The sequence below is a fragment of the Bactrocera latifrons genome, unplaced genomic scaffold, assembly GCF_001853355.1.
Source record: "Bactrocera latifrons isolate USDA-ARS-PBARC rearing strain unplaced genomic scaffold, ASM185335v1 scaffold_101, whole genome shotgun sequence".
In the NCBI taxonomy this organism is placed as follows: domain Eukaryota; kingdom Metazoa; phylum Arthropoda; class Insecta; order Diptera; family Tephritidae; genus Bactrocera; species Bactrocera latifrons.
The window spans coordinates 1,145,267-1,163,006 of record NW_017534420.1 but is presented as its reverse complement, the minus strand read 5'-3'; the positions used below and the strand labels follow the sequence as shown (position 1 = coordinate 1,163,006).

Sequence of the window (17,740 nt, the reverse complement as noted above, 5' to 3'; positions counted from 1 at the left end):
AGTTGAAACAAAAGAGAGAGGCGAAAGCTCAGCCAGATAACTTAAAGATATAGCGAAGGTGCAAATTGAATTCTGTATGATGTTCGATTAGACGGCTAAAATCTGTTAGCAAAAATGAGCACGTTCAAAGGAAGAAATATATGTAAAACGACTGAATTCAGCGAGAATGAATTTGATTGAAGAAAAATATACAAAGTCACACAGAGAATGTAAAAAAGCATTCTCTGAGTCACATATGCGTGATCTTGTATCATATAAACCATTTTTTTCAAATCAACAGGTAATATATTAAAAATTCTTATTGAAGTAAAGGTTTTTTTGGAGCAACATCCCCAACAGCTAGAGATGTAATATTTGAATTCAAGAACAGATTTTATGATGTTAACTGGTCGGTAAAAAGTGGCTTACGTATCTGATATTTTTGAATTTTTAAATAATCTAATCATGGCATTGCAAGAAAAAAGCTTATAGTGTGGTTACAACACGCGGAGACAGGGAACTTTTAAGCATTTAGTAATTTATGTGAAATACGAAAAAAGTACAACATTACTGCATTTCCACAAGACGTCTTAACTCAATTTAAAGAACATTTATTAGAGCTAGAAAGGAATCTTAAAGAATATTTTTCTCCAATCAATGGCAGCAAAGCTTGGATAAGAAACCCCTTTACATTCAAGTTAGATTCCGAAAAAAATTTTCCAGATGGAGATGTCGATTCGTTGATTGAACTGTCAACTTATACATCACTCAAGGATACATTTGACACAAGTCCATTGATTGATTTTTGATTATCTTGTCGTCAAGAATACACAATACTAGCTTATCAATAAATGATTTTTTAAGGCCTTTTGTGACCACTTACAAATGTGAAGCTGGGTTTTCAACACTAGTTTACCTTAAAAATAAATATCGAAACAGAGTGGACGTGGAACCCGATCTCAAACTAAAACTTTCAGCAATTTCAGCTAACTTGAACTCTATAATTAAAAATAAGCAACAGCTACATACTTCGCACTAAAAAGTGAGTACCAAAGATACCAAAATATTATAATTTAATATTAATAAAACATTTCTATTACTCTTATTAAACGTGTATTATTTAATCTCATGTAACCGTCTTGAGTTTAATATTATTAGGTTTGTTACGAAAGGACAGCGTGAAAATTACCGGGTCATGGCAAAACTAAGTTTGGTGAAGCGCTGTCCTAAGGTATAGCGGCAAGCGAGTCTTCACATCTGGTAGAGACAACACTTAAACAGCTTTCAATACCTTGTGAAAGCCAGCTGAAGCACTTACGTAAATAGTTGGTATGTGTGTGTGCGAACATAACTACCCATAAGGCAAAGAAGCGAAAATCAAATGACGGTTCTCTTTTCGGGTGGGGCTTCCCCGTTATATATGTTTAGCATATTCAGACAGACAGAAAAACAATGAAAATACTATTGTTACTTTTTGCAGGCGTTCGTTTCTTAAGTCTTTTGTGATACATTATTATACCATTGGTACAAAAATGGGTTTGGCGAAAGTCTAAAAGCTGATTACAAAACCGGTTCGAAGTGATAATAATACTTAGCATTGCATATTAAATAACTCAAATCTCAATGACTGTAATCACTGAATATAATTCCTTTATGATATCCACATGTCGTAAAAAACAGTTAATCTAAGTTTGTAAAATATAAAAAAACATAGAATACATATTTATTTATGATAAATTAAAATATAAAAACTACATGCGGTTATTATTTCGAAGTGAGGTCCTTGAAAATACCAGCTTATTCATGCGCGGCTTACCGTCGGGTGAAGCACCTCGCAACATTCACTCGCACAAGCATTTCGATATTGATATATAATATATACTACCCATACAGTAGTGCTAATAGATGATTCTAAGTATGGTAATCAGGTTCGGATGTAAACAAATTCGTCACCATATATTTATGAACGACCAAAAACCGGTTGAATGAACGAAAACACCTTTTCACAAATTAAGTATACCCGTCATATTACTTCGATCTGTTGATGCGAAAAATAGTTATCATAGTATTGATAATTAACGCGAGTATGGACAATATATATTTATACCATCGGCACAGTGTTATCATAAAGATATTGTGACAGTTATACTGAATCTATATAGTCCATGATCACATTATTTCGTTTCACTTTTTAATAGTTTATAAACTTTATTTTGAGGGTTTTTTGTTTTATTTTCGCTATTGCTTATACTTTAAGATAATTGTTTATAAAACGACAATTTAATTTTATTTATGATTTTGTGACTAAACTACAATTGACAAACCTGTTTCTGTTTCCTCTCTATTAATTATCACTAATTACTCGCAGCTAAGAAAGTAATTAGCAATTATACTTAAGTTTTAAGCAATATTACACTATACATTTAGATACATGGAATAGACAGTTGTCGAATAATTTGTGTATATTTCAAATATTTGGTAGCTAGGGGCTTGAAAAGTTTTTATTGGACTTAAACAATTTCTGGTTATAACGGACGGATTTTAAACTTATCTCGTCATCCTGATCATTTTCATATAAGTATACAGTTTTAGGTAATACGCACAACCGTTCCGAGTATAAAAATATGCTATGCTCTCGTATAACGTCCGAGCTGCAGCACGGAAAAACGTGAAAAATAGGTGGGTATTTAATCTTACAGAAAGTCTTAAGCCGTCTTGGCCGTCGATTTTGCAATTACAAAGTATTACCATATGATTAGATAAGGTGTAAGACAAAGTCACTTCAAGAACTATAACAAGAAGCATATGCATGTGTAACGGTATATGATGCAGTATTATGCAGACACTGTGACCTATTTTCATAGTATTTATGTGAAGTGATAAGATATTTGTGAAAATGTTGTTACATCATACGTATTTATGTAATTTAAGTTTCGTACGATATCCAAAAAAAAAATGTAAATTTGTAAATTGCAAATTTAACCATTCCATTACAATGTTATCATGATTAATGATATCCTTGACAACATGGACCGCAGCAGCGGTTTTAGGCTGGTATGTTATAAATTAGTATGGTAAATATGTAAGTATGTAAGGTGCAAAGAGTAGAGACAGATGCCATAAACCATCGATCTTCATTATATTATATTTATATTAAGGCCGTTATAAAAATTTTATTCGATCTTTAAAAAGTCTGTTAAATATATGTTCATAACTAAACTAAGTATAAACAATTGCTCTTTTGCTCTTATATATTTAATTTTTTTTTTTTTTGTTAACAAACATTTTTTATTTGCTTTTTCGTTACATTATATTTCCAAAAATATCCTGTGAAATCGGCAAGGAAATTGTATAGGAAATATCTTTAAGTTTAATTGGCTATCCTTTTGAAATTGAAAGTCAAAATGGATGGAAATTCACATATAGGTCGATTGCAATAATTGCCATTAAGTACGTTCGAGAACACGTTTCCAATAAATTTATGAAATTATATGTACATATTATTAAAATCTATATAAATAATAAATTGGGGTTGGGTAAACCCAAGACCAATTTCAGACATTTTTAGAATTAAGATGTACCATATTTTTCGTTCATTTAATTTTGCTAAAACATCTTACCAATATACGGTAAAATCGGAAGTTAGCAATCTTTATTAGGTATATCGTATTGCACCGACCTTAGGACCGGAAGTGTTAACCCGATTTTAAGCACTTTTTCTACAAGGACATATTATTAACAGGAAAACATTCTGAATTCAATAATACATCTCATAGATTTAGCGGTGTATTCGATAAAAATTGTATAAAGTCCGTGAGGTCTACATATTTTATATCTGGGGAGTTATGGCCCGATTTGCAAACTAAGATAGTCATCTCTATACTTCGATGTGTAGTACTATGTTACAGTTGTATGTCTTATTTCCGTTATAATATTGCTGACAGCTTGACTCATCTCTTCTCAGATGAGCTGTGTACGGTCTGCTCGAATACAAATACATATTTCAATTTATTTTAGACTGTACTGCATGCCACTGTATGCATGTATGTATGTATATTGAAATATCGCTTTGACAGGGACAAATAACCTTTTCGAAGTTCAAATGTACATATAAACTGGTATATATACGCACATGTGCAATTATATACATATTCAGCAGATGTGAAAAAGTATAAATACGTCATAACTTCAGAAGCAGGTAGTGGGAGTGCGGTTCTTCAATTCGCAAATACATATACTACACACTCAAAATAATCATATCTATTATTTCTTTGTTTATTGTATGTTTCTTCTTACTTGTACATATTTACCTTAATGAGCGTCTGAAGTGTGGGAGAATCCCAAATTCTAAACAAAATATATTGCTTCATAGAAAAACGAGATTAGTTCGATTTTGTAGGAAAGTAAATACATACATCTATGTATACACTCTTAAAAGAAAGTACATTCTTATGTATGTCTCTTACCTTATATACCTTACAGATCATTTCACTTATTCACATTTGTACGCATCCTTGTGCCGATAATTCTTAACGGTTAATCACCTACTTCAGTATGAGCTATCACATATTCTTGTATATTAGTACATACATACATACGTTCATATGTAAGTGTGCATTGGCATGTACGCATCTCCACTTTTTCGGTTTTTCCCAGCGCAACATCTCAACCGAAAAGATGAAAATCTTTAAATATTTAACAACGTTGTAATTGTAATTACATACATACATATGTACATATATACTAAATACAAGTATGCCAAACTCGGCAAACTCGATTGACTAATGAAGTAATCTACTGCGACAGTTATTCTGTTACTAAAGATAGTTACTGCGAAAAATGCGAATTTAGAGAAAACGAAAAAATACATGCCGATGGGAACAATATCATTTACGGCGAGATCATTTCACATTCGGTTCCTAACGAAATCGATGGTCCCTTAGTTGGTTTTGTTTGTGTTAATTTTTTTCCTATAAATGTTTATTTTGGGAATTACCAGTTGCTTTGAAATTAGAAAAAACTGCTGCTAACGATTATTTTCGAACACTCTTCTTGGCCATTGTTTGCAGATCAACTATGTACATACATTTATTATTGATGACTTTCAATGCTTATTGATTGAGTGGCACTTTTGAGAGTTTGTTATTGTTTTCTTAACCATTTGTCGTTTGGCTTATATACTTATATTTTTGCCATATTGGGTGAGGGTATAAAATCGACGAATATTTTCATGCTGTTTATGTAATGACACATCTATATACCTACATACATATACTTATATGTATACATATACATCTATGTATGTATAGGTTCTCAAATCATGGCCTACTACATATTGGCTAGTGTGTAAGCGAGTGAGTGCGTGCGTTTCTAGTTCATGTATGCGTTGAGGTATTATTTAATACCTTCAAATCTTGCATAGAGTAAATAATATGTTCGTTGTGCTGCCAAAGGTTGAGTATAAATATTTTTCGCATAGTATCAACACAACATTAGTGTTAATTGTAAAGTCATAGTCACCACAGCAGCTCTCAAGAGGAAACAGTGTAATATCATGAGAGTTCTATTTGTTTTGGCGTTGTTGGTTGCAGCTGCTGCGTCTCTGCCACAATTTGGTGGCTTCGGTGGCCCTGGATTTGGTGGTGGATTCGGCCGTCCTGGTTATGGTGGCGGATTTGGTCGTCCCGGATTTGGTGGTCCTGGTTTCGGCGGAGGTCCCGGCTTTGGGGGCGGTCCAGGCTTTGGTGGCGGTCCAGGCTTTGGTGGCGGTCCAGGCTTTGGTGGCGGTCCAGGCTTTGGTGGCGGTCCAGGCTTTGGTGGTGGTCCAGGATTTGGCGGTGGTCCCGGATATGGTGGTGGTTTCGGAGGTCCCGGTGGTTTCCGAAGAGGTGGTGGTGGTGGTTCTGCTTCATCGTCATCATCTGCAAGTTCTAGTTCGTCTGGTGGTGGCGGTAGAGGCGGTGCTTCGTCTTCAGCTTCAGCATCTTCGTCTTCATCGTCCTTCGGCTAAGCTTATTTAGCACTTACTTAGTATAGTTCAGTTGTAATAGATTATTTAAATAAGAATTAATTAACGTGGGGTGAACCCTTCTTAATATAATATGAACTTTTTTATTAAAAAAAATCTGAAATATGTAGTAAATTCATGTGTGCGTTTGTTTTATTTTATTTACCGTAATAACGTGTTGCAGTGGTTATTAAAACGTTGCAAAAATGTATTTCATGCTCATCTTCTCGCTACTGTGTGGCTGCCCGCCTACAAAATTCCGTAATTTGGAAAAGTATGAATATAAAATTTTTTGTTGGTTATTTTTTTTTTGGAATTATGACTTAGATTTGCAGAATCTTTATTTAAAACTAGCTGATCCCGCAGCCGTTGTCGTGCGTGTAATAATGTGCGTTTGAAATGAAAAGAAAGTTAAATTTATATTGTGTTGAAAATAATTTATTTGCGACCTTTCCAAATTTTTTTTTTTTAATGTAGGGCAGATTGATAAACACAATTTGTTGGTTTCTTTCCTGGTGCGTAAATGTACTGAGAAGATGGGTTTCCAACTCGTGGACACGCCACGTATATCTGGCCGTGTGAAAAACAAAGAATTTTCAGATTTATGCCACACTCTTCTAGCGACTATTCTGGTGTCCTTCATTGATCGATCGATTTCTATGAGCACAAACCCCCCGGAATTTTACTTTGAATCTTCCCAGTTAAGTCATTAACATCTCCATATATATTAACAGCACCATATATACCATACGTTGCTTCAAGATAAAGTCCATCAAAGATAATAGCTGTTGTTTGAAAAGTTGTGCTGTGACGATCGCTTGTTAACTGTCCGCGATCTATAATTCCGCGAGTATGTCATCGCATCTTGCCTTTCCTTGCCTTGGCCTGCCATACATTGATGGCACAAATAGGGCCGGCCGATACTAGTGCGAGCTCTTCGTGGCTTCGTAAAAAATTTCAATCTGTAATTATAAATAAATTTTGAATAATTTTCAATAATTTTTTCTTTTTGAATAGCCGATGAATATTGAAAAACAAAACAAACAAATTAAAAAAAAAATGTGCATGGAAAAAAGTTACTTTTTGGAGTTATTCAATTTTCTGGCTTTTCCACATGAAAAGTATTTTTATTTATAAACCTTCACAGCGGACAACCTCTGAAAATTTCATTAAGTTTGGTGCAGCCGTTCTCTTAGCCATACTAACAAACAAAAATTCATTCGGTGGGGAAAAAGAAAATTGCTGTGTTTAGCGGTTTTCCGGCAATTATTCGAATTTTTCTCGCCGTAAAAACAATTTTTGAATTTGAACACACATTAAAAAAAAAAGAACTTGAAAAATTGGTCCAGGCGTTGTGGAGTTAGGCTTAGCAACACATTTTGCGATTCATTTTGGAACGATATCTGAAATATTCAGAGAAGTTACAGCTTTTTTCAAGGTTCAAGACCGAAACGTAACACTGTTTTAGCTCTATTCTTGGGGAAAAAAATTGGGCAGCTTTGTGTCAAAAAGTGAGTACAAAGACATGATGCCGTCCTTCACTTCAAAGTCACCCTTCTAGAAGTAGTTCAAGTACTGACAAAAATAAGTGAATGCAAGAATAGAACGAATAGAAGTAAAAGCGTCGAATGTTGACACAGTACTGTGCAACTTCGAATTTATTATTGGAATTTTCTGACGTTTTGTCACTGACGCAGCCATTTAGTGTGATTGCAGAATGAATCAATCGACCTTGCGAAAGCATTAAACGTCATAACAACATTGGTTGCAACACTGAACATGCGAAAAATACATGCTGATCATAATTTTAAATTTTTTTTTTCAAATGCTACACAGATGGCTGAAATTAGATGTTGAAGTGAAAAAATCCAGAACATGTGATCGTCATCGAAACAATCACCCATCTCAAAGCAGTGAAGACTTTTACAGGGTTTCTGCATACATTCCACTCATTGACACAGTTATGCAAGATTTAAAAACGCGGTTTTCTGATGAAGTTCTTGAAAATTTGAATTGAATCAGCTGTTACCAAAATTTTACCTAAATTTGGAAGAAAAGGATTTAGCACTTGCGATAAGGATATATGTACGTATATCCGTCGATTCATATTCTCCTTCATGTACTCTGCATTTCGCCAGCCACAAATGCTAGCGCTGAACGATCCTCTTCTTCTACAACCAACTGTTAGGTGAACAAAACTATTATACTCTGTAATAACATGTTGCAAGAGTATAAAAAAAAATAATTCCGCGTGGAAGTTCATTGAAAACTGTTGGCATTTATTGTGTTATGAACCGGCCTGACGGGAATATTCGAATTCTATTCACCAGCAGTGACAAGTTAATAATATAAGTTTCAAAGAAAACAAAAAAACTCTATTATACATTCATATACAGATATAATATACATATATTTATATAGACCATATAATAGATGTTATGTTAACTTTGTCTCAGTTGTTTTAATTTTTAAACATTTACCGAGCCCATTAATTATAATTGTTGTAATTGTTCTCCATGAAATTTAAGAATAAAGAAAATAGCTGAGCTTATTTACTAATTATAACGAAATGCTAATTTAACTTAGTTCCAAACTTTGCATTTTCTTATATATCAAATGTAAATTATAAATTTTGGATTTGTTTAAAGAGCTAATTGTGTAATTTCTTATCTGCTCCCTCAAATTAGCTCCAAGTATTTAATATACTATAGCTGCAGTATTTTATCGCAATTTGTTGCTATTATTGGCGTCAGATTTTTTCACACATATTCGAAACATTTGTTTGCTTGTGCCATCATCGTGAAACCTCTTATCTCCCCCAGCAACCCTTATACTTGTTGGTGTTGGCTGTATACGGTTTGCTCTCCTAATACATGCAGTAATATTTGTTTTGGCCTAACTCGCTTGCTATAAAATTGCCATCGGATGACGGTGAGAAGTTAGTTTTGCTTTGTAGTTAGTTATATCTACTTCCATCTCGTAACCAAATTAATCGAATCATGAAATTGATCACTGTACTTTTGGCTACAGTAGCTGTCACTTGCGCCATGCCCAACAGAGGAGGAGGTGAAGCTATTGCCAACGCTGGCGCACAGGCTAGCGCTGGAGGCGGCGGAGGTGGTGGGTTAGGTGGAGGTCATCACGGGCGCGGCGGTGGTCACCAAGGCGGCGCAGGATTTGGAGGTCCAAGTGGTCACGGTGGTCACAGTGGTCAAGGTGGTTACGGCGGCCAGGGTGGCTTTGGTGGTCAAGGTGGTTATCGCGGTCAGGGTGGTTTTGGCGGTCAGGGTGGTTATGGTGGGCAAGGTGGTTTTGGAGGCGGCTTCGGTGGATCCAGTTCATCTGCTTCAGCCTCTTCGAGCTCGAGTTCGTCCAATTATGGAGGTGTATCCAACGCTAAAGCAGAATCTTCTGCAACATCCTCAGGATTTGCTAGTGCAAACGGTGGTGGTCATGCAAACGCTCACAATTAAGTAAATAAATCGATAATTGTCTTAACATAACCAAATCGCTCTCACCCATACTGCCCGACTTTGCAAAGCTTATGTGATTTATGAACAACCATGTGAAAAATAAAAACAAAAATTTATAAATATTTGTGTTCAACATTTGAGAAAACAGTTAATACGAGTTTTTTTTTGTCACTAAATTAGCAGACATTATAAGTGGCACACAGTCAACTAAGGAAGAAAATTATATATTTCCATTATTTAAATTCATACTCGGGATATCAGGAACTGGAAACCTTGGACCTTCTGTAAAAAATGCATACTGGTTTCATCTGCCGTTTCCAAATAATATTTTTGATATCCAAGCTTTTAAAACATCCAGCTGACCTTATCTGTATAAATATTTATATTTATGAAATTGCTTGAAAATTGGTTCTCAAGTACATCTCAACAACATCAAAACTAACTAAAGTCTTTCCTATAATTGATCGGGATGACTAGGAGAGTTAAATTCCGAGAGGATGCCTGTAAGTCCGTCTGTGCAAAGGATAACTTGAGCAAGAATGGAGATATCATAATGTAACTTGGTGCACGACTTCATAGTGAGCGTAATCGGACCTCTGCCACGCCACCAAGCACTAAATTAAGATATATATACATATGTGGAGGTTTGTAGGAGCCGATATCAAAATTTGACGATGGGCGTTGAACCGCATACAGTTGGGTGTGATAACATATTTCAACTAAAATCTGCTTATAATATAATCTTGACGTTTATATATTTGTAAACCAAATCGAACCGCAATAACTTCTACTTCCCATACAACACAATTTTAAATTTCATATGAGCCTTTTCATTTCCAGTACACAAATCAAGTACCAATCAATATATTCCGAAAAAATTTGCACAATTGTGCTTTTGGGGTAAGCCAGCTAGAGACTAAAAATTGTCAAAATCGGACCGTAACAGTTCAAGCCAAGGAGGACTGCTGACCTTTTGCCAAAAATACCAGTCGATCTGTTAGATTTGTTATTCAAATTCTGATATTCTTTCGAACTTTCAGTTGACTTTATACTACGTACTTATTGGCCAATGTTGGAGTTATTTTAATAAATAAGATTGGAAGAGCATATTTTTCAAAAAGACAATGTATCTTTGTAGTTAAAATGGATAGAATTCTTTCTCTTACTTACATCACGTGAAAACTGATTTTATATGGAGTATACATAGTTTTAGTGTTCACGTTTTAATTACGATGTCATCTTGTTATCCTCCTTCAAACTGTTGACGGGATTTATTTTGTTTAGCGCTTAAGAAAATTGTTTAGTGTGAGTTATGTGTAACGGACATCCTGGATGCATTATTTAACATTATTATCCCTTCTTTGCCAGGAATTCAATTTGAGGCTTGACTATTACCACTGAATAACTTTTTCTTCATTCTACATACATATGTAGGTACAGTAAGAAGTATTCAGATTTTTTTTCCTCAAATTAAACCGCATACTCTTTATTTTGTTTCTAAATGGCATTATTAGCAAAATAAAGAATATTAATGCGATTATTCCAAAACAAAGTTATACTTTTGACTGATACTGGTTTTTATGTAAAATTAACATAATAAATCGATTATGTTATATTACAATATATGTATTTGCATCTACGATAGCAAGAATTATTTTAATCCCGCAGCTTGGAAAATGCTTTGCTAATCACGACATTAGCAGAGAACGTATAGAAAATGTTCAATTGCGGATCAGCGTGGGAATTGTCAAAATCAACGAAATAAGAGGAGTGTGCGGAGGACGTTTATACAGAAAACGTGAATTGGTGAAATCCGCTAATAATATTTTTGTGGTGAAAGCCTCTAATAGAAAAGAGTACCCCTTCGAAAAATGAAAATTGGCAACGCCGTGAACCTTCTCTCTGATATAAGTTCTCTGCCTCTACTGGGCCATTTGATTCAATAGCGCAGTTTCTTCAGTCGCACAGATAACTTGATATTAATCTCTTTGGTTCGAGAGAGTGCTGTCAAAACTCGCATTTTTATAACATATGCCAATGATGCCACTGCTGAAAAATATTAGATTGGGCATTTTATAAGCAACGTTTAGGTATTTTGCAGTTTCCACACAATATATAATTAATAATATTCATAAATAATTTTACAAATAATCTACATCTAATTCGACAGAATTTCAGCAACACACTAATTTTGGCAGTTCGTTTCAGCGCTGCTCTTCTGGCATCCCGCCTTTTTCACTAACTGCTGGTTGACGGCACCCTGATTGTGTTTTGTTGCCAGCTCAGAAAACAGATCAGGGTGCCCTGCCAGCAGACAAGCGAGAGAGCAAGAAAAGAGATTCTGATCAAGTTATCTATGGCTGTTTCACAGTCCATGTTGCACATTGCGAATTCGTGTTTTGTTCAATCGTATAACGTTTGCCGGCCATTGTACATTACAAATTCGGATTTTTATACTCTCGCAACAAAGTTGCTAAAGAGAGTATTATAGTTTTGTTCACATAACGGTTGTTTGAAAGTCCTAAAACTAAAAGAGTCAGATATAGGGTTCTATATACCAAAGTGATCAGGGTGACGAGTAGAGTTGAAATCCGGATCTGTCCGTCCGTGTAAGCTGTAACTTGAGTCAAAATTGAGATATAATGATGAAACTTGGTACACGTATTTCTTGGCTTCATAAGAAGGTTAAGTTCGAAGATGGGCAAAATCGGTCCACTGCCACGCCCACAAAATGGCGGAAACCCAAAACCTATAAAGTGTCATAACTAAGCCATAAATAAAGATATTAAAATTAAATTTGGCACAAAACATCGCATTAGGGAGGGGCATATTTGGACGTAAGTTTTTTGGAAAAGTGGGCGTGGCCCCGTCCCCTACTAACTTTTTTGTACATATCTCGAAAACTACTATAGCTATGTCAACCAAACTATATAGAGTCGTTTCTTTTAGCATTTCCATATACAATTCAAAAATGGAAGAAATCGGATAATAACCACGCCCACCTCCCATATAAAGGTTATGTTGAAAATCACTAAAAGTGCGTTAACCGACTAACAAAAAACTTCAGAAACATTAAATTTTAGAGAAGAAATGTCAGAAGGAAGCTGCATCCAGACTTTTTTCAAAAATTGAAAATCGGCGTGGCGTCGCCCACTTATGGATCAAAAACCATATCTCAGGAAGTACTCAACCGATTTCAATGAAATTCGGTATATAATACTTTTTTAACACCCTGATGACATGTACCAAATATGGGTGAAATCGGTTGACAACCACGTCTGAAATCTCGATTATCACTTTATCAGGCGAGAGTATAAAATGTTCGGTGACACCGGAACTTAGCCCTTCCTTACTTGTTTTATTGCGATTTAATGAGTTATTGTAAATTAAAATTGATAACGAAATGTTTTCTTCAACACTGAAAATAGACAACAAAGAAGAAATGCTGGCAATGTCGATTTGCTTCGCGAAGCATTCCGATATGATTATGCATTTGCAGTTCCCAGCCCGTGGTGCCGTCCCTGGGTTCTAGTATGTCCACATTGCAAGGCATTGAAATTTCCAGGAGAAACACCTGGATTGTATTGAAATTTAAATGACTATCTATTATCAACGAAAGCAGATATAATTCGTCTGGTGAAGGTAATTCCTGCTCGAAAGAATACTATTCCTTTTCCTTTGAATTATCGCATTCTATTAATTTTGAATTCGTCTCTCGGTAACCCGATCCAAGGGTGGGTGCATCATCGTGCAGGGTCATTATTGCCGCTTCCTGATGGCGAATACAATTTCTTGCAAAGCAATTTCATTGGGATCGAGAGCGATCTAATAAACCGTCGTAGTGCATTGTACAAAAGAACAAAAGAGGAAATCATAGAAGAATTGCAACGAAATCTTCATGACCATAATAAATTGATTGCATTATTTAAGAGTGCATTAGACAGAATTTTAACAGATGATCATCAAATGGTGATTAAATTGAATGATTGTGAAGCAAATCATGAACAATATCATTTACGCAACAATTCTCAAAGGCAAGCTTAAAGGAGAACAAGTTTTCGTTCCGCGTATTCCTTTGATACCGGCAGACATGCCTTTCGAATTCAATTCCCGGTTCATCTTGCGTTTGCCACGACAATTAACAAGGCTCAAAGCCTAGATGTTTGTGGTCTAAATTTAGAAAATAAATCTTTTTCACATGGGCAATTGTATGTAGCCTTTTCACGTCTTGGTAAGCCATCTGCTTTGTTTGTGTTTGCATCGGAACAAAAAACGAAAAAATTGTTTATCACAAAGTACTCAAATAAATATGTTGTTTTGCTAAGAAAAAGAAAATTGTTTATGTTTAGTTTAATGGAATGTAATTTTGATTTAGTTTAATAGTACAACGCCGCTATATTTAATTCGAACGCCATCTGCTGGATTATGAAAGTTGAAGTGGCATTGTTAGAATTGCATTGTCTTGCAATAGTTTTGTTGTATTTTTGGATGTTACGAAGTCCACCGAGGCTACATTACGCATTCTCTTTTTTTCCCCCTTTTTGAATAGATATCTCAGGAAATGCTTGTGACCGGAGAGCATCTGTGATAGGTTATAGTTCCGCTCGCCGTGCTTTATACTAAGCCGCACTTCTATATCTTTGTTCAATTTGGCGGTCCATCTACTTTTGAACACCCTCTTGCCAGGATTCAAGTGTTTGCTTCCTCGCCTATTGTCTTGTGAACATGTATATTAGCACCTCATATTTGCATACTATGCGGTACGACTCACAGGGCTGCTGTCCTGTATGTGCGTTGTGTCCATGAGCAGCTTCCCTCTATTTGCTCCAGAGATGATTTCCTTTCTTTGAGGGTCGCCACTTGTGTTGTTTAGTAGTTCCCTGTCTTGAGTAGGGTGGCGTTTTGAATCGGTTTTCTAATGTTTTGATCATATTGTCCCATTTCGCGCTATTAAATGCTTTTATTATATCAATTGTAGCAAGGAGGACTACTGACCTTGAGAAGTTGTCCTTCTGACGATCTTGTATCCGAGGCCCCACGAATTTTTGTTGATATCACTTTGTAGCTCTCAGATTTCGTGTTTCATCTATCTACCAGTAAACCGCTTCTTATTTGTGGATTTGCTGCTTTACATACCTCTGTAATGCTGCCCGTAGATTATTTTGCAATATTCCTGACAGTGTGTTTGAGCGATTTTTTAGTGGCTTTTTATCTATTGCCGCGAAGAGATTTTCTGAGTTTAGCATGGAAGCATCGCATTTACATGTTCCCCATTTTCTATCTGTTGTTGGAATTTTAACTGGACCCATTATATATGTTGGTGATCGCTACCTGTTTTTTAGCGCTTTCCAATCACGTAGCATTGCATCTCGGCCTCCTTGAGGTAGCTTTTGTTACACTATTCGCAACGATAAGGCCCATGTCAAAGATTTTACAGCCAGTGAATTTTTTGTGAGTGTGCTTCATTTCACGGCTTTCGGGTTGAAATCTCTGGCTATAATTCAATACGGTTTGTGTTTTGTGCGGCATTTTCTATAGTATCGACCTTGGGATATGATCCGTTTGATTACGCTTCTGCTCACGCAGTTAAAACATCTGTAACACTTTTTAATTTTCATCATGACCATCATCCTGCAGTTGATCTACTTTTATGTGGCCTTCTTTTAGTACTCTGTTTACGCTATCGCCTGTCAGCATTACATATGTATGTGCGTGTTTGCTCACGGTTATTTGTATCGGTGGTTTTAGCCATATGTAAAAAAATCGTTTTTTGGCCACTCCCAAGTGCATGGAAATCAGAGAACTTTTCTCACTTTCGTGAAATTCTACACATGACTCCATCGTTCAATTAGATAATATAAAATAGCTTACTTGTGGGTATTAAGAACATAGAACGAACGAAAGTTCGAAAAAAAGTTTTAAGAAAGTATAGTGGTAAGTTTCACATGAGCGCAGGTACTACATATATAACACATGTATGTATTTAAGTCTTTTTAATAAAAATTGTGATTTTTCTTCTAGCCACTCTTTTAGCCACAAAAAAAAAAATCACACCCACCTAACCTTAAAATTAAAAATGTAACTAAAATCTAGATATGGCTAATAGCTGCAAATAGGCTATTTCATTTATGCCAACTTAAGATCAAAAATTGTCCGAATCGAACTAGGGAATAAATATTTGACTTTTTATCGAGAATATCGATCTGAAATATATTATAAAAATTCTGAGATAATGTTTTCTTGGTCGTGTCGAAAATGGTTTGAAGCCGGTTAATACTCTAAAATGAATATTAGTTTAGATATACCATACATTATGATAACAGAAACGTTGTGACTAAAAAAATTAAAAAGCCAGTCAGTCAAATCCATTCGAACTCCATAATATCAAGTAAGCCAAAGTTTTTCTGACAATTAAAAAGGAGCATTTCTTTTAAATAATTTTAACATTGGGCTGGTGCAGACTATCTATGGTTGTTAAGAAGGTTTTGAAATATTATGTACACCGTTTTTGTGCGCAATGGGTACAACTCAAATGACTAAAGATAAGCAAAACTTTTAAAAATAAGATTGTAAGATTGTATTGACTCTTTATGTCCGAAAGACTTCCCGCGGTCACTTCATTTTTTTACAGTTTCCTAATTGTACCTTCTTCGTCTCGCGATTTTACAACATACCAAGTCTCTCTCTTTCATTGGCTTCGTTCGTCGACACCATTTCACACGGCGAGTCAATGTAGTGTTTTTTGCTCCCAGAACGCAATCGTTAGGAGTTAGAGACTGTTCTTGATCGGCAGTGATAGGCAAATGCGTCAGTGGGCGGGAGTTAATGACGTTTTCAGCTTCAAGCAGGAGACTAATCAGAATGTGCTTTCTTAGTGAAACTTCTTTTAAAGTGTGACGTAAAATTCGCTTGACGCACTGTACCATTCTGCGCCACCTTCTGAAGGGTTGAATAGAGAATTAAACATTCTCTGGATTTTTTTCTGTAATTGGTAGCTAGCTAGCAGCGTCGATGCGTCCCTGTTCTCAAAGAACAAGGCCGACTTAGTAAACGCAAGTTGCGATGCATAACTCGAAAAAATGCGTATGAAATGCAAAGCTGATTTTCGACGCAACTCTGCGTTGCAAATAAATGCTTTGCATATAAATGAAGTTTAGGAACGTCATCGTAAAACTCATACATAAAACATATTTTTTTGAGTTAATATGGACGAGGGAAGAAATGATTCATTAATTTTATTAGCAAATGTTAAGATAATAAAAAAAGTAATTGAAAAGAAAAAAAGAGGCGGCAGTTTTTATTAAGGACTTTGAATTTAACGAGAAGAAAGGTGGTGAAAAATAAAAATTTTTGTGGATCTATTGTATTGATGGAAGACGATATATTTTATTCTCATTTTCGGATGCGAAGAAGCACGTTCAAGGTAAGTACACAATTGAATTTCAAATATGGATAACATAAAACGTGTTCGCTGCAATTTCAGAGGCTGATGACTATGCTATAACCAATGTGGACCGAATTATCAACTGGTCGTACTGCAGTTTCCATGGAAAAGGCATTGTATTTGACAATTTGGAAGCTTGCCAATAATACATCATTTCGACAAATTAGTGACAGATTTGATGTAGGAATGGGCGCCACTTATAGAGCATTTATTAAAATCTATTGCAGCTCAAAAAAAGATCGCTGATGGGTTTTCTCAACGACGCCACAATATATTTTCTTTTGTATTAGGATGCATTGATGGAACGCGCATTCCCATATCACAACAAAAAAATGATGCAATAAGTTTCTATAACAGAAAAGGGACGTTTTCCATCATTCCACAAGTAATTACACATGTATACTCATCTCTTGTCAAATTATAATAAGCAATTTGTATAGGCCATTGTTGACAGCGATATGAAATTTCTGGACGTCTTTTTCGGCTGTCCCGGACGATGTCATGACGCATCAGAGTGGCAAAGGAGCCCATTTCGTAGAGCACTAGTAAACGGTGAATTAAAAATTCCACCAAATCACCACTTCTTAGGCGACGCAGCTTATCCGCTAGAAACGTTTCTCATGGTGCCATATCGGGATAATGGTTTTTTAACATCGCAGCAGAGCAAATTTAACACYATTTTAAGCACTAACCGAGTTTTTGTTGAACAGGCGTTCGGGATATTAAAACAAAAGTTCAGAATTTTAAAATTTATTGGTGTACAGCTCGCTCATATTCCAAAAATTATTGTATTAACGTGCATGATAATACATAACGTGATTATAATCAATGAAGGTC

At 35.4% G+C, this 17,740-nt stretch overlaps 2 protein-coding genes across 2 annotated transcripts; both read left to right on the top strand.

The window, feature by feature from the left end:
* Positions 1–5,442: 5,442 nt before the first annotated feature.
* On the top strand, positions 5,443–6,095 carry LOC108967761 (glycine-rich protein 23-like). Its single transcript, XM_018931377.1, has one exon. The coding sequence runs from the start codon at positions 5,534–5,536 to the stop codon at positions 5,987–5,989; it is 456 nt and encodes a 151-aa protein (XP_018786922.1). The 5' UTR covers positions 5,443–5,533; the 3' UTR covers positions 5,990–6,095.
* A 2,828-nt stretch (positions 6,096–8,923) lies between these two features.
* On the top strand, positions 8,924–9,611 carry LOC108967752 (glycine-rich protein 23-like). The gene has a single exon (XM_018931365.1). The coding sequence runs from the start codon at positions 8,986–8,988 to the stop codon at positions 9,457–9,459; it is 474 nt and encodes a 157-aa protein (XP_018786910.1). The 5' UTR covers positions 8,924–8,985; the 3' UTR covers positions 9,460–9,611.
* Positions 9,612–17,740: the final 8,129 nt, after the last annotated feature.

Excerpts from the sequence above, each read along its gene's own strand:
- LOC108967752 (XM_018931365.1), top strand. The coding sequence starts at position 8,986 with ATGAAATTGATCACTGTACTTTTGGCTACAGTAGCTGTCACTTGCGCC.
- LOC108967761 (XM_018931377.1), top strand. The coding sequence starts at position 5,534 with ATGAGAGTTCTATTTGTTTTGGCGTTGTTGGTTGCAGCTGCTGCGTCT.